This window comes from Nothoprocta perdicaria, unplaced genomic scaffold (genome assembly GCF_003342845.1).
Source record: "Nothoprocta perdicaria isolate Ctin4 unplaced genomic scaffold, notPer1 scaffold_18, whole genome shotgun sequence".
NCBI classification, from domain to species: Eukaryota; Metazoa; Chordata; class Aves; order Tinamiformes; family Tinamidae; genus Nothoprocta; species Nothoprocta perdicaria.
Genome location: NW_020454982.1, coordinates 4268371 through 4294356, shown reverse-complemented (window position 1 = coordinate 4294356; position 25986 = coordinate 4268371). Strand labels below are relative to the sequence as shown.

The following is a 25986-nucleotide window of genomic DNA, read 5'->3' as shown; positions in this document are numbered from 1 at the left end:
AAGTAGATTACTGAATGCATTGGATGAGCATTAAATTAAATATTTAAAAATCTATTTTAATGTGAGTTGAGCAAAATTGAGGAAATGAACTGCCTTGAATGAAATGTTAAAATAAATCAGAAAACTGGCAAAGGTTGCTGCCGTGTGAGGAACTAGGCATTTTGCAAAAGTGCCTGCTGAGGAAAATCCAAGGTACTTTCCTTTAGAAAGTGTCCAGCTGAATTCTGCAAGAGCTTTCTGTTTTGGCTGATTGTGAGCAACCCAAGCACACAGTGCTGACGAGCTCTTACCTGGCTGGTGGCCCACCTAGCATGTTACAAGTCAATCCCCAAACTGCCTTTCACAAAATTTATGGAATTAATTCCTTAATAAGAACCCTTCAGCAAACACGCTCCCCCAGCCCCAGTTAATTCTATGAATATTCTAAATCTTACACGACTGGTAAGAGATCTGCTGCTTTCATGTAAGTGACAGCTTGAACAACCCCAGGTTACACACTGGTGGTGCTCAAGCAACCTAAAAGTTGCTTCCCTCTGTTTTGCCTCTGCTGCTGCACTTGCCCATCTCTGTTCAGATTAACCTGCTGACTAGGGTTTTCCATTAGCACTGCTAAGAACGTAACTATTTTTGTTTCCATTTCCTACTGCAAGCCTGAAGTGGAAAGTTTACGCGTGTATTCAGTATATTTTTGCTAACAGAAAAGAGAAGCAGGGTATCGGGAAACGAAAGAATTTCAATGTATCCTCTCCAGTGACGATGTTGCTAAACTTTTACACTGCAGAACTTTCCAGGACCCCCGTCTGGAGCCGCCTGGCTCGGGAGAGCTGGCAGGGGCAGCGCTCAGCCTGGGGGCTGCGCAGCACCCGTTACTGCTACGGGCACAGTCATAAACAGCGCTTTGCGCCGCACTGCTGCCCTTGCGGTGCATCAGGCCGGGCCCAGGGCCCTGTGCTGAGTGGCAGCTACCTGGTCCCGAGCTCGGACCGTCCTACCTGCCGCAGAGCGCGCGACTCCGACAGCGCCGCTCCCAACGCCGCTCACGTCTCGCACGGAAATGGGCCATTCCCCGGCTCCGCAGGACAGGCAGAGCAGACGGGCACAGGCTGGGAAAATACCAGCGTGCCTGTGTGATTCTCCCTGGCTGAGGGGTTGTGTGGTACATAACAAAACCGTAACAGAATATTGTTGGCTCTGCATCCACTGAGACCTTCAGTGATTTAGCAGTTTCATAATCTCAACCATAATTCATATTAGAGACTACAAAGATCCCCAAGCAGTAGTCAGATTTGATCTTCATAGCCAGGATTATTGCCATCCCACATTTTAAATTGTCTTTAATTCCTTGTTATCAACTGAATCTATACAACCCCAAATTTGGAATTTTAAATAATTGATTAAATTATATATATGTGTATATATATAAAATCTACATAACGCATAATGTTTTGGTAAAACTTATTTTTTAAGGTGTCCAGTTTGGAATTAAATGCAAGATAAATGGCTACAGTTCACATCAGGTAGAAACAAACCCCTCAGTGTTTAATGGAGTATGACTGGGAATATTTCAAGCACAGACCCCGCACAAACTCCCCTCATTTCCACAGTATATACCCAAAAGGAAAGTTCAGTTAGAGTTTCAAGGGAGAAAGCGCATATCCACACTACCCACTTCCCATGGGGTGTGACTTCTCCACCAGCATAAAGTTAGAAATTTAAAGAGAATGACAAGAACAGCTTGAGTATCCAGTAAAAATGAGTTTTAAGCATTTGGCTTTATTATTGCTCTTCTGAGTACCAAGATAAACATGCAATATTTTAATATGTGCATTATGCTGTGCTTAAGCAGAAACTGATACAGCTACAACTGAAAATTTTAATTTGGCAACATTTCAGTCATGACAGTTACACATTATGAAAATTATTCAGTGGTATGTTTGATATTAAATATCAGCAAAGAATATTAGTTTAAAAAGCAGAGCTACATCACTGTCTCTAAAAATATTGCTGTTGTAGAACTATTCACATGGATTCTGAATAACAATCAGGAGATACTCCTTATCTGCAAGATATAAGAAGTTTTAGTTAAAACATTTTAACTGTTTTCTTGATATTCTTATCTATTCCTCTCTAATCAAAATTTATTAAAACAATTATATTAATAAACTTGATATTTTTACAAAAATCTGAAATTTCAGATGAAAAACCACAGCAATCATTAACATATACAATACTAGCTATTTTACTAAGCAGCAAATTTGTTTTCAAATATCTGCGAAGATACTTAAATAAACAAGTAGAACGGGAAGTCCCGAGACGAGCATCTGGACATTTGCACTTGTTAAAACAATGACCTTCACACAGCTGCAGCCTCTGCTGCAGGTGCAGAGAACTTTCAGTTCACTCCCTACCTTATCCAAAACTGAAAGGCCCATATAGGGTTGAAAATAGCAGGAAAGACTTGAATAAGACCTTTACTAAATTCTAAGCATTCAGGAACTCACCTACTATTTCTTAAAACTTGAGGAACAGTTTTGGAAACAATTATGTTATATGGATACTTAATAGTAACTGTTTTAAAAGAAAGATTTCTTTAAAGTATCCAAGGAACTTAGGGATACATGTGCTTTAAAAAGTTACGCTGCTGTCCTCTGCTTCTTTGAACTTCCATCCAACAGAAAGGTAGTATAAATCACAGGATAAAAATTCTTTTGCTACTTTTTGTTATTGTAAGAGACAGTCAAGCCTCTGGGTAACTAATCTCTCTGTTAGCAAAAAAGCATCACATTCAACACCATTTACTTGAAGGTCAACACGCTTCAGTGGTTACTAGTCAGAGACAGTCAGCCTCTCTCTAAACAATAACTGAAGGGCAAATGCAAAATAAGTGCATCAGTTTAAATCAATGAGCAAGACACCTTCCCTAAAACACCTGCTGTATTTATACTCCAAGATACTTAGCTGTCTTAATTATTTATCTTTTATCTTTTTTGTATTTTTTTATCTTATTTTACCCGTATGGGCTTTATACAAGCATTCTAAGCACTAGCAGTGAGGTGGGGCGTGCACGTGCAGCGTGCTGCCTGCTTCCCGTCTGCTTCCGAGCTCAGCGCCAGAGGACAGGCTCAGCGAAGGGCATCGCCTCGCGGTGCCCGCGGCGGCAGCGGGTTCAGCACCAGCCGGCTGCTCGTGCCAGCACCGCCCTGTCCCCGGGGCTCTTTGCTCCGCACACCCACACCTGATTTTTCTCAAATTCTCCAATACTTTTCCCCTTTTGTAGCTAGGTCTTGCATCAGAATCTCAGCCCCATCTAATCTTTTCCACTTTGCCCGATGGCCCTTGTATTATTTATTCCTTGAGCACAGATTATCTGGCATTGTTATCTATTTTAGTTAAGAGAAAGAACAAGTCTTATGCATTTGTATGTTTAGTGAAACAGGCTGCTATATTCTGCAGCTTGTTTTAAGGAGAAATATATCACAGTCACCATGTTGCTGATAATATTCCGTATTGATCTGTAACACATTCCACCTATGGCTAGAAGCCACGGTATCAGTATCAGATACAGTATCAGATGAAAAACAGTTTTTAGAAACAAAAACTATCTCATGCAGCTGTTCAGAGCTAAAATTGATGGCTGCCTTTAAAATTATACATTATATTTGAGACTTACACTTTTGTCCAGTTTTCTGTTGGTTGAAAAAGGCCCAGAAACCAAAGCATTAATCAGATCTGCACTTGTTTTGTTGCTTCTAAACTTGCATTTATTACATTAAGATGCTACCATCTGCATACATAATGAACAATATAGATATACTCATGCTCAGAAAGGATCTATAAGATGCCTTCTTATGGCTTTATTTTAAAATACTATTTTTTAAACGCATTTTCTAATGCCAACTTTGCTTAGAAAAATTGAAAGAAATTTCAAGTCCATTCAGTGTTATGGTTATTTAATAGAAATATTACCTGGAGCTACCATGATTTCATGTTTCTTTGATCTGATCCTAAGAAAGGTTAGATCATTCTGAGGATCAATATCTCTCACCGTGCTCCTGGCCTTCATGGTGAGCTGATGAAGCAGCCCGGCGTATTGCACTGTTGTGGAGTTATCAAGAGTTGTTCTGATTGGGATTCCTGCAAATAAATAATAGTCCAACTCATAAATCACTCAAACTGTATATTATTCATATACAGCAAGTCATAAAAAAAAAGACATTAAGTTAAACATTAAGTTGCCTTATGCGATTTTTGAAAGAGCTTAACTGCTGCTATGCATTTGGCAAGTAAACCACTCGTGGGAGAATCTCTTACAGTCAGGATGCAAAATATTGACAACTGGTAGCATCAGTCCAAACCATTAACATATAACCACCTAAATTAAGATTCATTTTTGATAATTCAATGAATCAGTGTTTTAAAGTGATTTGTCAAATCATGCTTTTGATATTGGTGAGCTACCAGGTAGAAGTGAGCATGAGGGTCACAGTAATCACTCAGGTGCAAAATTGTTTAGCTTTCATAAGCTTGTTTCATCTGCTAAAAAATTTCCTGTAACCTACTAATAAATATATTAAAAGTTGGCAAGGCAATATTCTCATTATACAGATATACATTTATACTTCTTCCAGATGAACGGGAATATAAAAAAGAATAAGATGACTTAACAAGTTGAAGAGCTTGATTTATGAAAGAATTAACATGCAAAAATACTAAAGAACTGGAGGCAAGAGAATAAAAGAAATTACAGAACTACATTAGATTTAGGCTCTTCTATAATTCCTCTAGGACAGTATTATTTGAATCACTCAAAATCAACGTGAGCCTGAGAACTTGCATTGGCATAAGAGGATGTCCCAGTATGTACTTTTTGTGTCTAAAGTTTATTACATAGATGAAACTGAGGATTTAAAGGAAACAAACAGGTGTTCCCAAGCACTACATTAGCACAAAAATGTCTGTATGTTAATCACAACATTAAAATAGTAAATCACTTAAAAGCAGCAATGAAGCCAAGTCAAGTTTACGTGACCTTTTGTCTAACTGATTACCTCAGCAAATGCAGCACATTTAGTGAAATAGGTCACCCTCTAGGGTCCAATAAGAATCCAAAAACATGTTGACACAAGTGACATCCTTAGATAAAAATGAGCTATTCTTCCTTTAGGACAAGTTTATTTTGTAGAATCTAAACTTCTTTGTACTTTGCATACATCCTCCCATAGTATGGTTGGCTGTATTCACATCTGGCATTTGGGACTGTAATATTTTCAAAAGAGAAATTAAACCCCAAGTGCCTTCACTCCCTTTCCAGTCAGTTTCAGTGTGGCCACTGCAGGTTTGTAAGGAAGCAGAAGTTTGAACAGGAGATAACTTTTTGCCTTGCTGTGAATAGTCTGATGTGCAGGAAAAGGAGTGTACTACCTCCTTTGTGCAAGAAAGTAAGAAGGAATCCATAACATAACCTTTTTCATTAAAACAAAAACAAAAATGTGCTATTATGAGGAAAAACTCTGCAGATATACATGTGAACCTTCTCTCTATAGACTGTAGAAATGTTGGAGGTAAAGACATGAGCACATGTGAATGGGAAAGAGTATTTGACCAGTATCGCACCAGAAGCCAAAGCTCTGAGATGCTCTGAGAAATAGAGCACAAGAAAATGTCATTATTTGCCTATTAATTATTTTAGTGTTTTTGACACATTTTAGAAGAAATGTATTGGTTCTGCAAACTCAACAAGGATTGTGTTTTCTGAATAGTTGGCTTTGTTCAGTTTTACTCTGCAAATTAACCAGTCTATAAATGCTCATTGGATGAAGTCCAATTCCATTGATTTAAACAGAACACAGAAACAGCTAAAAACAATAGTTGTTCTAAAACCAAACTGCTTTTCAGATTAGTAAACAGCCATACATAGAAATGAGGATGTGCAGACACAAAGCAGGTTTTCATTTACTGCTTATCAGGCTACGCATTTCCCCTGACCTGCACCATCTACTCTGTTAGCGGAGACATGTTTTATTTAACATGTCCAGGCATGCAAATCTAATTGTCTAGATTTTCCAAAGACTAAAAAAGCCACTTGGGCTTCTTTCTTGGTGTCCTTTTTGGCTGCTGCTGGAGTGCTACCAGGAGAATAGCTGCCTTTGCTTGTAAAAGTGAAGGAGAACAACGAAATTTTAACATAGGTGAGGTATGGTGGAGTTGTTGAATTACCTTACTTGCAATGGAGTGGTTTAAACAACATTAAGTTTAGAAATTCAGCTTCTCAAAGCCGACCTCTGTGACCAGCCCCACACCGGGCTCGTGATCTCCATGGCCTGCTTGCAGCCTTGGACACGAAACAAAACGGGCTCTGCAAGGCCCTGTGTCAGCTCATGGCGGCACCAGGGCCGGTGTAGCAGAGCCCGGCCGCTGCGGCACAGGGGAAGGCCTTGGGCGTTGGGAAGGGCTTTCTCCTCCCTTACCCCTCCCGACTTTTCAGAGGCGCAGGGCGCAGTGCGTGCGAGCTTTCCTGCGCACACCAAGGACTGGGGACCAACAAAGTGCGAAGCAGCAGCGCAGCGTCACGCACTGCTCTGCTTCAGCGACCTACTGGGTGGCGTTTGGGATCTGCTCTGAAAAATGGAGTTCAACTTCATTATATCAGGGGAATAAGTGACAGCACGTTGTAAGAGCATGAGCGAGGGGACAGCGACGATCCCCGCCCGGCCTTCTTCAGAGCGGGGGCATCCAGGCTCCCGAGGCCTCGCCGCCCGTTACCTTCGGCGTTCACCACGATGGTGCCCACAACGCCCTTGTGCGCGTGGATCCTCTTGAGGGTCTCCTCCACCTCGGCCTGCGGGGAGAGACGGTACCGCGTCAGCCCCGAACCCGGCCCCGCTCCCGGTCCCCGCCGCGCGGGGCGCCATTACCATGGCCGCGTCCTTGTCTCGCGGTGGCCGTTGCCAGGGCGCGGAGCGGAAGTGACGCACGGCGTGGGCGTTGCTAGGGCGCGGCGGGGGCCGCCTCGTGTCGCGGAGCCGCGCGCTGTGAGGGCGGTGCCGCCATGGCGGCGGGGGAGGCGGCCGGGGAGCCGCGGGGAGCCCGAGCCCCAGCGCCGCCGGGCAGCGGGGTCCGCCCGCGCCGGAGACCGTGGCCGAGCCCCGCTGGTGCGCGTGCAGCTGGCCGGGCTGTCCCATCGCTTCCCCTGTCCACAGGGACGTGGCTCCCTGAGGAGCCTTTCCTGGGAGTCTAACGGAACATAATGACTGCGGGTGGCAGAGGAGTCCCCCTGTGCCCTGCCAGGTGCGGAGACTTAGCCTGGCTCCGTCTCCTTCACTGAGCAGGAGACCTCCTGAGTCCACGATATTAGAGGTGCTTTTAGCTGCTGTGCTCCAATAGTGCATTTTTAAAATGTGCTGTTATATGGAAATACCGCCCCCCTAAAAAAAAAAAAAAAAAAAAAAAAAAAAAGACCTTAAGAATATGTTACCAGATTCGATGTTGACCTGCAGCGCTCTGAGGCCTTGGTTTGTCTCTAAATCGTAGCAATGCACCAGCACCCTGACAGGGACCAACGTAAATCAGAGGGCTGAAAGCGCCGCCTGTGCAGGCGGGTGTAAACCGGCCTCCAAGTGCCTTTGTGAGAAGGGGTACTGTAGGGGAGTGCGCCCAGTCCTTGTTGTGCAGCGCGGACACAGAGCCTGGCGCAGGCCCCGCTCCGAGGGAGACCCGGCGCGCGCCGGGAGCGGCAACGCCGCCGGACGGGCCCGTCCGTGCTCGGCTCCGCAGCGCTGGCGGCCCCGCGACGGGCGCTGGCGGCCCCTTTGCTGCTCATCCTGAAGCACTGGAGGCGCCAACGCGTGGTTATTCAGCCTGGCTGCAGCGTCTGCTCTGCAGCCTTGGCCCAGTGCAACCATGTTCTAAAGTGAAAACTTATGGCGTGTACAATGCGAAGCTGGTCTTGCTCGCTGCATTGGTCAGAGGAATGATCTTTGCTATTACAATCCACCTAAAGTCAACACACTGTAGGGAGGTGTAGTGTAAGTGAGGGTAATAATCCTGGCCATAGTAACCGGACAGGGAGTTTGAAGGATTTAGGAATATACGGAGAAGTTTTCTCCCAGTTATTTCACCATGTTGCTCTTCATTTTCAGTGCTTCCTTCAAGACCCCTGTGTTTCTTCACAGATGCAAGATGCCCGACTCTTCAAAATCAATAAAAAGTCAGATAAAATTTTGCAGAAAATACTGAACTGGAGCCGAATTATAGCTAGCTTGGTCCAGGATTGCTTTTGGAAGCATTATTTATGCTCGGCATGAAAGACTGAAACACAGCCTTAGGGAGGCACTCACATAGGCTTAGTCTCAGGCTTTAGATATGTAAGAATAAATGAAAATATTTTCTTAGTAGCTTTTGAAATTTAAGTGAGAACAGATTCAAAGCAACATAATTACAGCTTTGACAAACAGCATTGAATACCATATTAGGAACTGGATGATATTGCTTGAGAGGCAGCAGCTCTTTACAACTTAGGATTGAAATTGTGCAAAAGCTTCTGTGTGTGAATATGTCTGAATGTTTGCTGTTAATATAGCACATGAGAATTTAAGCTTCAGGTGTTTGGAATTGTAGCCTTGTGTTTGAACTCCTACAGTATATGCACTTGCAAATAAGACTGAGAAGATAATTATCGGAAGATGAAAAATATTAAAGGTTCTTCACACATCTTTTCCTCAGGCTGTGGCAGACAACTTCCTGTGTGGAGAACTAGGAAGAGGATTTTGCTGCTGAGTGTGAGAAGTTGGATCCTTCACTGCTGGTAGAACCTGAAGACTCAGGAAGAGGTAGGAACGTGTCACATTCTTTCGCCACGGTGGAACTTGAAGCGCTCCAAGGAGCCTTGTTGCTGCCAGCCCTTACAGGATGGTTGGAAACAATTCAGTGCAGGAGGAACTTCACTTTTTTCACTCGCTAATCAGTCTTGAGGGAAACTTGGTAGAAGCAGTTGACAGGTAGGTTGCAAGGTGGAAGTCCATTCTTAGCACACAGCTATTATAAGTACCTAAAAAAAGGCTATTGTGGTTACTTGCATCTTACATAATTTTGGTGTGATATTCAGAGAAAGAAACCTAAATTGGGTTCAAGAAGCTTGAATTTCTGATACAGATGTGTGACCAAAAAATGATAGTGATCAAGTTGCACTTTGACCACCAACTAGGAGCTACTGTTTGAACTTACTGCTTGAAAACTTAGTAGGGCAATTACATAGCGAATATTCTAAATTAATTATTTATCCTACAGTCTTTGAAGAGCCAGCCCAGAACTTTCTAGAAATACTAAAAAAATTGGATTTTGCTACTCCAAGATGTTACTCGTTGGTATCTTGAGCAGGCTTTGAATTTTTTTAACCAGCTGAACAAAATTCACAGATAACTGACACAGAGGTATTTGAATTTCACGGTTTTGCAGTGGACAACTTGCAGCAGCTGAAACTCATCAATTAAATGATAAGTTGCAAAGTGTTTGCTCAGGTGTGGGTGGTTGGCTGATTGCAGTTATTATCACTGTGGGTAAAGGAGAGCTCATGCTCTGCACCTGAAGGTATTGTGCTTTCTTTTGTGCTTTCTTGCACTTTAAAAGTGCTTCTGTGTAAAACTCTGCAAAGAAGAATTGAGGATTTAATTCTTCAGAAGAAATTTCAGTGAACTGTTGCTGTATTAGGTAATGATACCATATCCTTTAGGGGTTTTATGGCCTCAGTGTGAATATAAGCATCAGTGGAAACCTAGGATAGTGTTTAAATTCATGTTAAGGCTGAAATTAGGATAGAATTAACTGATAAGCTTATGTTAATTGGGTGAGAAGGCAGAGTGCTCTGGTAAAGCAGGTGCTTAAAAATAAAAGAAAGATTGTATAAGAATTACTGGCATGTATAAGCAGGTAATGATTCACTGTTCAGAATATAAAATGAACTATCTTTCAGGCTGCATTCTTTCACTTTTGAAGTTTTATTTTGATATAAATATCATGCTCTGAATGACCTAAGCAGTAGGTCTTATGACCAAAAATGCATCATAATGGAAGAAAATAACTGCTTTTCATTCTGAAGTCCTAAGTGCTTCTTATGTCTTTCCTATCATTCAGGAAACTGCTCTTGAAAACATCAATTCTCCTTTTTTTCCAAAGCCTCTGTGCACCGTGTGTCCTGTCGGGTGTGTGTGCAGTCCCCTGCTAGAACATGCCTGGCACAGCGGTGCTAAACGCAGCTTGGCGGTGCCCATGCCAGTTTTCCTCTTCAGCTTCCTCTGTGTGGTGTTGGGTGCTGGTTCTCTGGAGCAGATGCAGTGAAGTTAATGAGTTCTTAGAGATGCTCTTCCACTGGGGAAGAATGAGAATGGGGGAGATGTAAACAGCCTTGACTTGGATGGTTAGTTCTGCGCCGTTATATTTCTCCTAGTAGAGATTCTGGCATTCTTGAGCAATGGTGCTTGGCACTTGCTTTGTTCACAGGTAAGAAAAACTGGTGTTTTCGTGAAGTGTCAGTGAATGCTGTAGTGCACTGGAGAGTAGCAGAAATAGATGACCTGGATAAAGGTACACAGTTTATTAAAAGGGACAGCATGATGGAAACTTGGTTCTGTTTTCATTAAGGTATCTCCTTAAAGGTGAAAAAACAAGGAAGATGTAGTAAAGCTGGACTTGTATCTAGTCATCCCAGCACAGCTAGGACCAGATCTGCAAGGCAAGGCCATGATATCCACCCTTGGGAGGCCTGTAGGAGGTGTGTGAAACAGTGGACTTGGATAAAGATCCCCCCCCGCCCCCTGCCTTAATCTCACTACCTGTTGGTGAAGATTTTTCTTCTGCTAACTCAGTGAATCTAAATATTATAAACTGTGAAAGTATTTAAGCAAAGCTGTCTTGCAGGCATGTATGAAGCAATTTGAAGAAGCTATTTGAAATATTTGAGGAAGTTAGATGCTAGAATAAGTTAGCTAGGAATGGTAACGCAGAGCATCCAAACACTTTTCTTCTGTAACTCTTAAGCAGTTTTTCGTACTTTTCCACTGGGTTGTATGAAGGCTTTCTAGCAAAAATCCTCTAGATGGTGCTACAGCTATATGATTGAACCAAGCAAGAGTTGAAGAAATTGCTTTGCTTGTTAAAATGCCAATTCACTTTAGTCATGTATTGTACAAAAAAAAAAAAAAAAAAAAACCCTCAGCTATAATATTATTTACAAGTTTATGCAAGGTGGAATCAACATATGTGGATTACATACCCTCAGCTAGCTCTAAAAGGGTAAAATAGCATTTTTTTGGTAGATACAGAAGTCTTGCAGGAACTGTTTTATGGTGAAATTCTCCCCTCATCTCTTGAGACCTTCATAAAGCCCCTTCTCAGAGTGTGCACACCTTGAGTGCTGATGAGGGCAGGGGTGACCAACTGTAGCCGGTGCTGCTGATTAAGGGATGGCAATAAGGCTCTCAAGACTCCCAGCAGATGTTGCTGCTTTTGTATGCTAATGAGAACTTTACGAACCGTTTTCTCTTCCTTCTGAGAGCAGATGTAAGTACATGGAAATTGCTTCCTTATATCAAGAGCAAATTGATAATAACCTTGGTTCAGTTGTAAGGCAGGAATTGTAGAGGCACTTTATTTGATAATTGCAATAAGCTTATGCCGGGCTTCATCAAAATTAGTATTTGATATTTTGCTAACTTTTCTTCTGTTGGAGCAGTGAAGCAAAATCTCCATGGCGAGCACACTCCTACCTGGGTTTCTAAACTATTCAGGTGGAGGTTTTCAGACTGGGCTGCTAATTTGCCCTGCTAAGCTTCCTTCCTCGCCCCTCTCCTCTTTAGCATGCCCTGCTAGTCTGATAATTTCAATGGATAAAGTTTAGTCAGAACAGTCGTATCTGCTCAGCAGTGCTGCTGAGCATGGCAGTTCCTGGTATCTTGTGTGGCCTGCTGTGAATGCCTAGTAAAAAGAACCCTATCTCAGGTAGGGGTTTGCTGAGCTATATGTCTAATATTCCACAGTCCTGTCTTGTTAAGGAGTGCCTGCTTGAAACAGTAAGAGTTCAGAGGAGAGTTGACTCTTTTTTGCATTTTTAGATTCTTTGTGAGGCTTGGAGGTGCGTGTGTGGGGGGGAACCAAAAAAAACAAACAAACAAAACAAAAAAAAAAAAAACAGTGTTTTTTCCCAAGAGTAACTTAAGATACTTTTGTATTTTTGTCCTGTGAGGTAGAATACTGATATATTCCTCACTTGAAGTTATTGAAATGGCTATCATGGAGTAAAGTGAGTCCACAGGCCAAACTTCATTTTAGGTAGCAGCAGTTATCCCAAGTGTAGCTCCAGTGTCTGTTAGATATTGTGATAGTGATTCTGCACTGAATAATAGCAGCACCTAAAGTTCAGTACTTTTATTTCCTGTATTAAACGTGTGTAGTGATTTTTCACTCTCTTTAAAATATAGTTCTGCTTCATCTGGAGGATGAGTGAATAACCATAGCTTTTATCAAGTTTACATGTCTGTTTTTTATATTGCTGAGGCACTTCAACTTGGCAGTTGTGTTAAGGTATGATCACAGGCATCTGTGACCTATTCTGGGTAGTAGGTGCACAGGCAAACATTCAAGAGTTAAACAAAGATAACCAGAGACTAGTCTTACAGGGCTATTGCACAGTGGCTTTGACATATGTTAGTTAAAGATGGTGTTGGGGGCCTTAAACAAGCACCACCTCCTTCCTGCTCTGGTAGTTACTAGCGAGAGACAGCAGCAGGCTGAAGAGTATTGGTTACCATGATAACCTCATGTTATTTCTGCTCACTTGGGACTGGAGAATAAGCACAAAGCACCTAAAAGCCAGATTTTGTCAACCTTAGTCCAAAAACACCACAGCAAGTGTACGCACGCTGTAATTTTTCACGAGAGCTCTCTGTCGCTCACATTCCTCTCTCATTTATTAGGGAGATCTTGGAGTGATTTTGCTATTAGGGTCTTGTCCTGAAGGCTTTTTAAAGATTTTTTACTAAAGAAAGTGTGCAAAGCTAATTGTGAGAGTTAGGGGAACTATAGCTCATTGAAGAGTGATGAGAAAAATAATTTGTGTAGAGATTCTATTGGATTCTATTTAGAATTTTAGTGATTTTTTTTTGGAAGAAAAAATAGATTAGATTTTAAAGAGAAACAATTGTGTTAATTAAGTTGCTCAAATGTTTGAAAAACAGTTATGTTCGTGGATGGTGCCACCTGCCACTTGTGCATAGCAGGAGAGGGCAGCTACCCGCGACTGCTGGACTGGGTTATCTGAAAGCTGCCATGAAGGGGGCTCATGGCAGAGACCCTCCGCTCCTGGGATTCGAGTGTGCTGCAGAGCTCAAGTTGTTACAGACTTTGTGTCCAGTATGAAAACTGCCTGATTTTTTTTTTTTTTTTTGTAGTTGTAAATCATAGATTAGCACAGCTGGAGTCTCTTTCTTTTGACACTGGAGTTAGTTTGGTATTGTTTTAATCCATCTCTGTATACATTCTGGGCCTGTGTAGCTGTCCTCAAAACCAGAAATAAATCCAGGAGTAAACCACAAAGCTTTTAGAGGTGATATGTGGCTGGTGTAGAAGTTCTTGGAAGCAGTAAGGATTTACACTAGATTGAGCTGTTTTATTGCAACCTTACCAGTCACATTCTTCCTGCATATATCACTGTAACTTAGTGAAGCTTGAAATGCTTCGGTCACCTTCTTTAGCTGCATGTCACTTCACTGGCAGAATGTGTTATTCAGTTCAATCATTCTTCAGCTAGAAAGTGGAGAGGGAGAAAAAAATAAAACTACCTGAATGGTGTTGCTAAATGTACACTGGTGTCAGAGCAGCATCGCTGTGATAAACTTGTGTGGTGCGTGTGGAACTGGAAGCTCTCAAATAAATGTAAATGGCTCTGACAGGGCTAGAATGGAGCCAGGTAGGCTGTATGCCATCGTTCATGTGCTGGAAACTTTGCTATGTGGCTCTTACATAAACATGTGGATAGCTGTTGGCACGTGGTTTCCAAGTAGCCAACGTGTAAACAGGGTTTTTGTGAGCGCTCCTGCATTGCGAGTGGGTTGTGCCTCGTGGGTTCCCGTGTTCTTTCCAGCGGGCTCTTGGGTGCCCAGTGCTGCGTGGCCCACGCTCCAGGCACGGCTCTGTGGGGCTCTGCAGCCTGTCCTCTCCACCTGTGAACATCTTACTCCACTCTGGGCAACCTTAATGTGGCTCGTGCACTGCAAGCTTCACAGCTGCTTTCTCAGTAGGCTAGAAGGAGGGGGATTTGCTTTGGTTCATTTGGGACCATCTCATCTTTAGAAACTGGCCTTTCAAGGGGTGCTAATTATCCAAGAGCTTGAGCAGGTTGCAGGATAATATATTGCAGTAGCACCCTTGGGCAGGGGAACTTGCTCATAGAGCAGGAAACTGCAGCACCCAAAGGTGTTTTCCATCCTTGCAGCCTGACATCCTTTCTGGATATTCTGCAATATCCAAGTTCAGTTCTGCCATATTTGAGGCAAGTCTCCAATCCACTAAATGATTCTTCTAAATCTGTATTACACCCTATTTAAGGCAGCTCTTTTTTCCTCATCTTGTGTTGTCAGACCCAATAAATATTTAAGTATTTAAAAAAATCCTTATCTCATCTGCTGAAACTACATATGAATGAAAATTGGCAATTCTTGCCAGCTTCCCTGTTTACAGCAGCTGTTGTGAGAAAATAAGTTCAATAGCAATTAGACATTAAGCTGTTCTCATGCTCTGTAAGTTACAGGGCAGAGTGCTGATATTTACGGGATTTCAGACTGTGATTCTCTTAATCAAAGAAATGATCTATGTTGTGGTATGAGTCTGTTTGACAGCATTTGTTGGAGCTACTTCTTGCTTCTCTCTGACATCTGAGCGTGAGTCTTTTGATCTTGCATAGCCCAAGGGCCTGCACTGAACAAGCTCTGCTCAGACCTTCATGGCGGTGTAATAAATGGCTTTGGTTCTAGACTTACGGTCCTTTTAAAGAAATTCCAGTATTGATTGCCAAGCAAATATGGAAAAGGTATCAGAGAGGAACTCTTTTCCTTATATTCAAATTCCAATAAAATCACATTTCTCATGGCAGGCTAAATTCATTGGATTTAAGTGAAGCTTGGGTTTCAGCGGGCTGGCTATGTGGGTAGCAGGTCATGCAGTTAGATTGCAGCCCTTGGTGGGAACTATCATTGCTTAATAATAACCAAATACAGTTTTAAGTTGTATGAGATTGAAATAGCTGTCCGGCAGCTGAGCAGCGCCGGTGGCAGGAACCTGGAATGGCCTCAGAGGTGCCATGGAGGCGTTGGAGCTGATGTTTAAATATGTGCTCTTTGGGCAAGGGAGACTTCTGTGAATGGAGCTGTCGGAGTGAGAGGGCCCCACAAGACAGAAATCCACCCCTTGGAAAAGCAAGCAAGCAGGGGAGGCTGTGACGTGGCCCCGGGGCACGGACTGTGTGCCAGCAGGCAGGCAGTGCCTCCTTGTGATCCCTTTACCTGCACGTGCACTTAATGTCTAAAAGGCATTTCTGTACCTTGTCCCCTCTCCTTTTAGGTCACCTTTAGTCCTGATGGACTTTGTGGCACAGCTCCCACCACACCTCCCTTGCACTCAGTGCACTTTACTCCTTGCTCGTGTCACAGTGAAAGAGGAACAGATGCCTCATTTTGAGGAAGGTCAAACCTGCATAAGAACATTGTGAATATTCCTTACTGGAAATCTTAACATTTTGGGGGCACTAATTAAATTATACATTGTGTAAAGTTGTTTAATATGGCTTTAGAAAAGGGGCATTGTGGGATGCTTGCTGCTTCATGAGTTGCACTTGATTAATGCTCATATTTTGGTCAAAACTCAGCACTCCCTTTAGTGTGGAATAATCAGCCAGTGGTGCCGCGGCGATGGGGCAGGGTGTTTGGTCTGATGCAGTTTCTCTCTGACATTCTGGATTTCCAAATCTCTTGAGGACAAACTGGAGCGATTGGCTTTGCAGGTTAATATGATTGCTGTCGCTTGTGGCATTTTCCTGTTCTAGTTTTGGAGGTGTGTGTACGTTTGGAGCCAACAACTTGAAACAAATGCCCTGTTTTCAGTGGGAATTGATGCTGTACTTAGTGAAGGCAGGGTAGCCACTTGAAGTTAAGCCATAGAGGTCTGAGGGACCTAAATCTTGGTCTCCTTTCTGTACATCAGCTCAGTTCCATTCCCATTCAAATCAAGGGCAGTGTATTATATTAATACTTATCAGTATTAATATAAATCACACAGAGAATTGTATGTGGGAGAGTGGAGAGCAAGTGTGTGTACTGGGCAGTGACACAGGCAGAAGTTCTGCAGCGAGGGCCTCATGAGGCCCCGTTTCAGAGGCCAGGCAGAATTAGGAGCATTTTCACAATGCATCAGAGCTGTGAGTCTTCTAGACCCGTGTCTTGTGTCTGATAATGTTCAGGATGCAATAGGTGCAATCACCTTTACTGTCAGGTGAGGTGCATGAGAAGAATTTAGCTCATATTGGGGATTTTTTGTTTTTATTTTTTTTGAATTTCTTAAACTTGCAGTGCATGAGAAGACCTTGGCCTGTTAATGATGTGTTGTGTGATCCTGAGCAAGCTCTTTCGCTTCCTTGTGCCTCTGCTCACCTCCCGCTCCAAGCGCTTCCCAGCGCGCCTGCTCTGGCCCTGCTCAGTGTCTCCTGCAGCGGGGCCCTAGCCTCTGCTGGGGCCTCTAAGTGCTGTCGCTGTGTAAAACTGAAATAATCCTTCTCATAAATACGAATGCAGCCGTGGGATTTCCAAAGGGCAGAGGGACAGCAGTCAGTTTTCATGGACTCCGTTACGAGGCACAGCTTTACACTGGGAGGCTTAAGGCAGTTCTGAGACCCGGTCCAGTTGTTGACTTCAGTGATGTAGGACAGGAGAACAGACTCCAGAAACCTTCTGTTGTATCAGCCTGCCCTTTTAGATGTCGCAAGGGAGATTTTTTAGTGCAGCAGATTGAACTTTAGATAAGGCTACATGCTGTAATTACCAGTGGGATTTATTTGTCCAGTTCTTTGAGCACTGAGAGAAAAAATGCTCATGCATCCTTAAGTACTGAAAAGGGACATGTGCGTTTTTCCACTCAACTAATAAAGAATAAGATGACATTTGAGTGTGGATGGACAAAAAGGTAAACAAATAATTGTTTATTAAAACAAGTGTGCCGACTTTCCTCATGCTTAATAGAAGTATTTGGAATGGATTGTTTAATGGCTGTGAAGTTTGAATTTTTTTTTTTCATTTTTAACTGTCAATATAAACTAAGTTGAACTGATAGTTTTAATTAAGTTTGAGTTGGCTGTGGTACGGCACGGCTTTAAAGGGGGTTGCAGGTACTCAGGTTGCACTTAAAATCTAGTATTGTAATTAGTGATATCTGTGTTTATCACAGTGTACCTTAATTGGTGTATTCATAACTATACCTTAATGAGTGTATTCAGGACTAAACAAAGCTACAAAAACTAAACAGATTTAATCACAGAACTGTGATTTCAGCTGCTTTTTGTTTCTTTGGTGGTCATCTTTTAAAGCAACTTGGATATTAAACCTAAGTTAAAAGGCTAATTAAAAGGAAGGGTAAAAAAACTACATATACATATATATATATATTTCTTTTGAAGTTATAAAGCTGTTTGAACCTCAAATTGAACCTTGATCTTCACCCCTAATCTGATATGTTGTGGACTTGAATACCTTTTTCCACATGCTATCCTGGAAAGATAGGGAGGCAAGGTTATAGGTAAAACCAGGGGCTCTTAGATATGGGACAGTCATCCTATAGACTGTTGGACTGATTTTTTTTTTTTTTTTTTTTCTGCTTTTAGGCTTGTGAAATCTGAACATGAGGGGAAAACAGCATCTGCTCTGGATGCTAACGCTGCTAAGCAGGGTTAAATGTGCTGCTGCTGTTAGGTTTTTCTCACCGCTCTCTCCATCTTTACCATGAACTTGTTTTTCCCAGGGTTAATTGTGTTCGAATCTCCCTGTAGTCATGCAGCTGTATTTAAGATTGGCTGCACAGCCTGTGATCTCAGCTATGTTGCACCTCTCTCTGTATGGTTCCCTCTTGCACTTTTCTGGGCATGTTTATTCATTTGGGAAAGAGTGGAATTTGACCTCCTCTCCATATCATTGACTGCTTTCTGATTATTTAGTTTTTAAGGCATAAGCATGATGGAGTAGCAAGCAGAAGCATTTCCCCTTAGCAAAGGGCAGCTGTTCTGTAGAAATACGAAAGTGATCATCGTCCAGTAGTTGAGATGAGCTTCCCATATGTGGGCTGCTTGACTAGTCCCGAGGAAAGGACTTCATCTCCAACTGAGCCTTCGTTATACTGGCAGCTAATGAGGTTCTTGGCACGATTGGCACCTACCTAAGCTACCTCAGCATCCTTAGGATGTTGTAAGGAGCTGCCTTCCTGCTCGCTTTGTTGTCCTTCTCTTCCAGGTGCGCACTAAGGCATCCCAGGATCCCAGGAGGAGTGATTCCCCTTGAATTTTCTGTAGTCATAATCACTGTTTCAGGATTCCCTTTTGCTGCTTCAACTCTGCTATGTGCTGTAAAGAGGCCGTAAAGGGGCTGAGATTGGGAGAGCAGATCTAACTGAAGCTTTTAAAGTAATTTCTGTGGAACTGTATTGATTTCATCTCTTATTAAATTCATTGGGTTTTCCCATAAGGGTTTTTTAATTTAACTGTTGCTTAAAAATGCTGCACAAATTACCCGGCAAGAAAGCTGTGGAGTTATAAGCCCTTCAGGCAGTCCCTTAAAGGCAGAACACTAAAGCTGACTGAACTATTTGCAGCCAGGGTTTTTATTCAATGAATTTCCCACTTTGTCTGTTTGCAGATTACTGACAAACAGCCCTTGACTTTTTATGAATTTGTTCATTATCCCGAATTATTCAATGCCTGGTTTATGTAATCCAGTTTCAGCTTCAGGGCTGTTGGCAAACTGATCCACAAGTATTGTTCAATACCAGTGTTTGTAATTCTTACAGAAAAGCCCTATAAAATTCAAATAGAGACCTGGCGTTTTATTTCTGGGCATGTCTATAAAACTTAGCAGAAAATTATGTCCTTGCCATAAAATTCTATAGCCGAGTTTAAAGCAGTTATAATTTTCTACTGATTTCTGTATGTTTTTAGTATCACTTAGGAAAAAAGAAATGTTTCTTTCATCACTGTTGCTCTCAAGTTTTTGTAGTCCTGGCAGTGGGAAGGTTGATAATGTACATGTAAATCCTTGGACACTGCCCTACTTTATCCTTGAGTTTGGGATGGAACAACTGAGTTACGCTGCAGTGACACTATTTTGGGAGATAAATAACTTCAGATCTGTGTTAGTTTAAATGGATTGATGGAGATAAAGCGTCCAATTTTGATAGGTTGTGCTGGCTTTGCCATGGTGCATTTCTGCTATTTTTCAAACGCGTTTCCCACTGTTTTACTCTGAAGTAGTGAGGAGATATAGGTCCATTGACCAGGAGTTCATTCTGACGTATTTGGTGGTTGAGATATTTGCAAATCAAAGGCTTTTGTGCTTAAGGAACCCCCTGTATTTTACATGTGTGGTGCAGTCTCTCCTTTTTACACGGCAATAGTGATGCACATCATCATATTAAATTAAATTTAATTAAAAATTAAAAGTGCTTTCTGTTGTCCTGCTCATAAAACATATGCCTGCCTCAGTTTATGGGCAGATTTTACGAAGGCCTTTCTACAAGTGTGGCACCCACTGCGGGCTGGGTGTTAACCCAGCGTTTGCAGCTGTCGTAGCACTGTCGAAGAACAGCAGGAGAAGAGTGGATGGTGGCTTTACTATTCTAAGCCTTGCCTTTTGCTTCTGGAATTTGCCACTGTTTCTTATATGCTTCCTGAAATTCTAACCTTTAGTGACCGCTCGCATATATGTAGGAATGTTAGATTGCCTGTTAACTCGGTCCCTGGTCAGGCACGTCTGGCTGCTTGGGTCCAGTGAAGCTTTATTTTTTGTATGGTGATATTTCTGTAAGTGTGCATGCTTTTGTAATGCATATTAAAATATTCACTGCTTGAACAGATTGATGTAGCTGTGATCCTTCTGAAGACCTTCTTTTAGAGGTGTGGAATCTACTGGATTAATAGGCTAGTAAATTTACAGATTACATCTTTTTGGCATTACAATTAGCCAGGCCCTACAGGTAAAACTCCAATGATTTTATTATAAGTTGAGACATTTCCAAAATATGGAAAGTTGACTCTTAAAATATGGTTTACTTTCCTTTAATTAAAATGCTATTTCTTGATAATTCTAAGAATCATAACTGTGTCAAGCTGCTGCTTCTGGACAGAACTTAGGTTCTTAGGATGATCACTTAGTGCGTAATAGAGGAAGAGATGCTGGTAGTGCAAGAGAAGTATTAGTAAGGAACATGAGTACTCTGTGTGTGTGTTTATTTTTGGATCCATTAGGAGAAGATCTTACAATTGACACCTGTCAAGAAGGCATTACTGGTCTTGATAAATCGTCGTCATCTTTAGAAGCAACAGCAATGTTGTAATTCTGCTGAAGTTAATGGTATCATCTTTCTGAACTAAAATGAATAGGGATTATACTGTGACCTCCAGAAGCCCATATTACAATAGATCATAATAATGATTTATTTTTCATGATTTAAATTTGAAGTTGGCACATACTGTTGTGAGTTCTCCAAAATACACTATATTAAGGTAAATGTAGACTTGGTCTGGCCTTGAGCCAAGCTTTGAAATGTCTGGAATAAACTTGTTAAAGGAACTTAGTATATTGCTCTCAGGGAGATATTATATCTCTTGTTTTCCGCAGTGTTTCTTGAACCTTGTCCCTAATGAATAATGTCTCAGGTGTTCTCTCTTGGAGTGCTATAGTTGGGAATGTTTAAGGAAGGATACACTGAACTGGCACTGATGCAATCTGTCAATATGGTGTGCCTGTACTTTTGGGGCTTGAGAACCACTTTAAGAACTGGTCATGTTAATGCACCATTCAAAGGATATTTCATGTGTTCTCAGCAAATTCTTATACCAAACTACAGAGAATGAGTTAAGTAATGTTGATATTGTGCTTTAAATGTCAAATGCCATCTGAGCGATCAGTATCGTTTTTAAGAGATTATCCTGAATGAAGGAAAGCACTGAGGAGGAAGTGTTAAGAGGCTTGTTGTTTTGACTGTCAGCTTTTCAAGTCCTTGGAAAAGATAATTTGCAATGTCCTTGCATGCCATTTAGCATCTTTACATGATCTCTTGATCTTTTGGAAATTACTATGCTTTTTATTATCAAATTGGAGAGTGTCTTTCAGCCTACAGAGCATGTAATTCTTAGGATAATGAAAAGCTCTTCCTAGTGAAACTAGCATGCGACATCTGGAAACATAAAACATATTAAAATAGCTGGAGATGCCTCCTCCCTCCTTGTCCCACCCCAATCGGAGACGATAAAAATTTACCGCTTGCAAAGTCTTGTGCCGAGCCTTGTAAAAGCTCTTGTGAGCTCCGTGTGGTGCTGCGCGCCGGGGACGCCGGCTGAGGTTGCAGCTCCACGTGCTGGAGCGAGGAACTTCACGTGTGCGTGAACTTTGGTGCTGCTAATAATAAATCTCAGTGCTAGTGTGCTTTTTCCTGCGTTTTCCACAAGTAATTTTGCAACTCTTTGTGGTTTAGAGTGTGTTATATGGAATAGCTTTCTCTTGAACACTGTTCACGTGGTGCTGCCTGTAAGTAGCCCCTACTTCTACCTCTTAGCTCAGCACCTTCCTTTTTGCATCCCTGCATTCTCTGACAGTGCCCCTATATTCTTCCCACGTGGTCTGATCCTTCTTCCACAGGATGCATGCTCTCTTTTCTCTTTGAGTTTACCCAACAGCTCCTTGCCCATCCCTGCAGGTCTCCTGTCCCCCTTGCTTGACTCCTTTCTTGTAGGAATGCACCGATCGGAGCTTGGAGAATAGATAAGCAGGAAGATTAGGCCTTGTGTCTTCATTTGTTTCTTGATCTGATTTATGGTGCTTCTCTTGCTGACTTTGACTTCTTGTTCTTTACCGACACACTGTGTGAAAATTAACTGCACTGTTTGTTATTGCTCTCCCTGGCTTCAGCTGATGGCCCTTTGGCTTTGAAAGAGCAACTGGAAACAGTTGATTTGCATCAGCCCCTCTCCTGCCGTTCCCACCTCTGAGAACACCAACCCCTCTCCTGAGTTTGCACTTGTCTCTCTGGACTTGCAGAGGGCAACCTCAGCTAATCTTTATTCACACAGACCTTTTTAAAAAGTCCCAAATATTTTTGCTGCCCTCTGCACCTTTTCAGGTTTTACAGCTGTTTTCTGTGGACTGCATATGAATGAAAAGATGCATAACATAGTAAACATGGATCCTTGTTCCTTACAATGCTTCCGGAATAACATAGACTGATTTATTCTGCACCTCTGTTTATACCTCTCAGTATATATCATCTTTGTGTTTTCCTTCTTTTCCCAGGTGATTTTCTCTGGAAATCTCTGCTATGGAAATAAGTTCCTAGTCAGAAATGCTGCACAAATTCTGCAGTCAGCCTCCCAACGCTGGGCCCGTCTCGCTTGGGTAACTTCGGCAGAGTTGTCTTTGCACCTGGTTATAGGGTTGCATTCAGATCTGTTCCATTCTGTACTTAATTTCAGTAAAACCACTGCGTTTGGAGATGAAGCTTAGCCCTCCCTTTCTGTGTAGGAGTCATTAGTCCAGTAAATGAGACTCCATTTCTTGGCAAACTGAGTGTGAGGTGCCAGATGAAGTCCTGGATTTAGATTCATTAGATTCCTCCCTGTAATAAAATGCATCATCCCACCCTTGGGCCCCATGTATGGGAATTTGGGGAGGACCAGTGTATTAAAATTTGAGCCGTCTTACAACATTTCTGACTTGGATTTTATTAGGCTGTGGAAAATATGGTGAATTTAGGGGTATAATATAATTATTTACTATTTTTTTTGTTTTCCTCTTGGTCGTGCTAAGAACGTAAAATATTTCAAACTGAGCATTGCTTTCTAAAAACAAGAAGTGTCGAGAGTGTTAACCCTGGGGCTGAAGGACCCCCTCATTCACTGTCATGGGAATAATTTGTCAGAAGAGCTTTGTTCCTGTGTTGGCACCTGAAGGATTAATTAGTGAGATTTTCTGAAGTGCTCCACAGTTATCTGATAATTCAGCTCTTTTGTAGGCAGTCATTTGGGTTTTCTGCATCCATCATTTGAAAGATGCTGCTCTTTCTAACAGGCGAAGAGCTGTGGACAGGAAAGTGTGTGGTAACTAGTAAATGACTCATCTTGTGGAAATTTCATGTATGTCTGTGGTGCCTCGCTCACTTGGAGTGTGCTGCTGGTGAACCTTCCCGCAGAGAAAGGCAGTGAGCTCCAGAATCGCCGCTTTTTAGCGAGTCTTTAAGAGATATTTAGAGGTTTAAAATAAATCCTATGTCTGTGAATTGCATCCCTTCGCAGTGGCCGTTGCTTCAGAATTCTGAGCATGGAAGTGTTTGAAATTTGTGTGTCAGCAAAGTCCATGCAAATGGGTTTAATCCATGAAGCCAGCGTTCATAGAATATCATCAGTAGCCTCTCTAGTGAGGAAATGCCAGTTGTCTGCTTGTGTGTCAGTTCTGCTTAAGGCTGATGTGTCAGACACTGAAAATATATAACCAAGTAAGACAAAAAAGTTTAAAATCTGTTATCTCTTATTGCTGCTACTGATCTTTCTCTAGTCTTCTCCTGGATGTCTAAATAATACTGTTAAGGATAATTTAATAATTCATATAAGGATTAAAGGACTTCAACATAGGGACTAAAATATGCCCATTTATTATGGGCATATTTTTTCCCATCATTTCTTCAGTTGAACTTGTCCCGTTTCTTCAGAAATCGAGATTTACCATCTTTGACAAGATATTTCTTAGCTGTGGGACACCTCATCCTTCTAAATAATCTCTTCTTTGATGACATTGATCCTGATTACTCTTTTCCGTAAAAGATAATATTTTAGCAGAGTAAAGCTATTGTCAAGGCCTTGTTGTTTATCAGATTAAATTTCTACTGAATGTTTTGTATAAAGTTTGGGTTTGTCTTAGAGCTGAAGAGACTGAATTTGTCCGTCAGGGCAGAGTGATTCAGAGCGCTCCCTGGCACTGCCGGCTCGTGGCAGGTGGAAAAACTCCGGTTCAGTGTCAACCCGTATGAAAGGTGCTGAAGTTTCCATCTCCTGAGAAACATCCTGACAGTCCCAAACACCCAAAAGTGTGTGGGTGAAGACTCAGCGTTGCAGAGAACGTTTGTACGTTCAGTGTTAGGAGACAGGGCCTAGCTCTGCTGTCCTTTAAAGATGCTTGGTCACTTGTGATGTCCAGGTCTTCAGCTAAGCAAAAGCAGAACTGCTGCTGATGATTATCCTTTGCGATTGCCTGCCCCTTTACTTTTTTTAGCTAGTTGTTCTTTAAGCAGATCCTAAATTGTCTCCTATAGAGTATGGCTCAGGACTTGCCTCCCCCCTAACAGCCATGTCACCAGCCTGCCAGGAGCAGGGGACATTAATCATCTGCACCTTCTCTCTGTAAGAAACCCACTTCAAAGCAGAAGGGAGGAGAGTTGAACCCTCCAGAGATAAATGGCATATCATAAATAGTGCGAGGCACTCGGATACTCTGATTATGAGCTCCACAGAAATGCCTATAAATAATACAAGGAGGTACCCAGATACCATAGCTTACTTAGGAAGATAAATAAACCACATAAAAATCTGACATGGTGCAAACTTCTTTGCAGCGTGAGGATGCTTTGCTCTGCTCTTCGTGTTGAGCACCTGTAAGGCAATGACCAGTTTCTAAGTCTGTGGTCCCTGGGCAAACTGTTATGTAAATCATGATGTAAGGTAGCATTTAAAAAAATGAAAGATGAAAAACGTGTATTTAGTTGCGAATCCTCCTGAATTTTTAATCTAAAATGGAAAAAAAAAAGTATTTGGTTAATTCATTATTTACTATCAATTCATCAGGTAATAGAAATCAAGGATTACTTTTGGTAACCTGTTCAGTTTCATATTGCCTGGAAATAACACCCATAAAATGTTAGTGTTTGTGCACATGGGACATGAGTTTTGTTTCTGGTATCACAGAAACAAGGGACAAATGTCCCCTGGCTCCAGGGAAGCATTAGGTGAGGGGTTCTCAAGGGTGCCCATAGCAGGAGTTCTGCAGCTGCTGGAAACCGCCCCACTTATGTGCTGGAGAGCTGTAGCATTCGTGCAGACAGATCAATATTAAAAAAAAAAAAAGAATGGATCCAGTGATTGAAATTAGTCCTTTGTGAGCCTCTTTTTCTAGCTGGTTTTGAGATGTTTTAATTGTGCTGCTATGTTCTAGGTTGCTATAGCCTCATTTTACTGTTAATGCTTTTGTCTGGCTGCAAGAAAACTTGGAATTTGCTCAGCAGTCCCTGTGGGGAGCCCTGTCTGTGCTTGGTTCCTGGGTGCTCCTCAGGGGCTGGTGTTCACCCAGCTCTGGGTGCCTCCTCGAGCGCAGCCCATGCAGATCACTCCTGAGTTGTCTTTGTGCAAAGACAGATGCTCTACAGGAAATTGTCATGGATTTTTTCAGGTCTTAGCAAGTGCTTTTATTTCTCTCTCTGTCGCTAATCCACTGTTTCATATAAGGAAAATATTAATATTTAATCAGCATTTAGAAAGGGGAAGAAAGCTCACTTTTATATTGTCGGTTTTCCTCTTCATTACTCATAAATGAAGAAGTAAGGAAATGAGCTCACACAAAAAATGTGAATTTTTTATACCACTTTTTTCATAAATGTCTGTCTTGTGTTCCTGCAGTGCTTGCTGGCTTAGCTGTGAGCTTGGGTATT

At 42.0% G+C, this 25986-nt stretch overlaps 1 protein-coding gene and 1 long non-coding RNA gene across 4 annotated transcripts in view; one reads left to right on the top strand and one right to left on the bottom strand.

Moving 5' to 3' along the window:
* Nucleotides 1-1813: 1813 nt before the first annotated feature.
* On the bottom strand, nucleotides 1814-6946 carry DYNLRB2 (dynein light chain roadblock-type 2). The gene is made up of 4 exons (XM_026036500.1): nucleotides 6915-6946; nucleotides 6763-6838; nucleotides 3967-4134; nucleotides 1814-2059 (listed from the first exon to the last, which is right to left on the bottom strand). Exons 1-4 carry the CDS (start codon nucleotides 6915-6917, stop codon nucleotides 2016-2018), a joined length of 291 nt encoding a protein of 96 aa, XP_025892285.1. The 5' UTR covers nucleotides 6918-6946; the 3' UTR covers nucleotides 1814-2015.
* Nucleotides 6947-9597: 2651 nt separating this feature from the next.
* The window catches only part of LOC112944988, a 121584-nt gene continuing 105195 nt past the window's right edge, over nucleotides 9598-25986 (top strand). For all 3 annotated transcript variants that reach the window (XR_003248900.1, XR_003248901.1, XR_003248902.1), the window contains exon 1: nucleotides 9598-9705. This is a non-coding gene — a long non-coding RNA (uncharacterized LOC112944988). The remainder of the gene's footprint in view (nucleotides 9706-25986) is intronic.

Coding starts and splice junctions, on each gene's coding strand:
- DYNLRB2 (XM_026036500.1), bottom strand. Junction 4,135..6,762: donor CATCGTGGTGAACGCCGAAG/GTAACGGGCGGC, acceptor ATTTATTTGCAG/GAATCCCAATCAGAACAACT. Junction 2,060..3,966: donor TGAAATCATGGTAGCTCCAG/GTAATATTTCTA, acceptor TATATCTTGCAG/ATAAGGAGTATCTCCTGATT.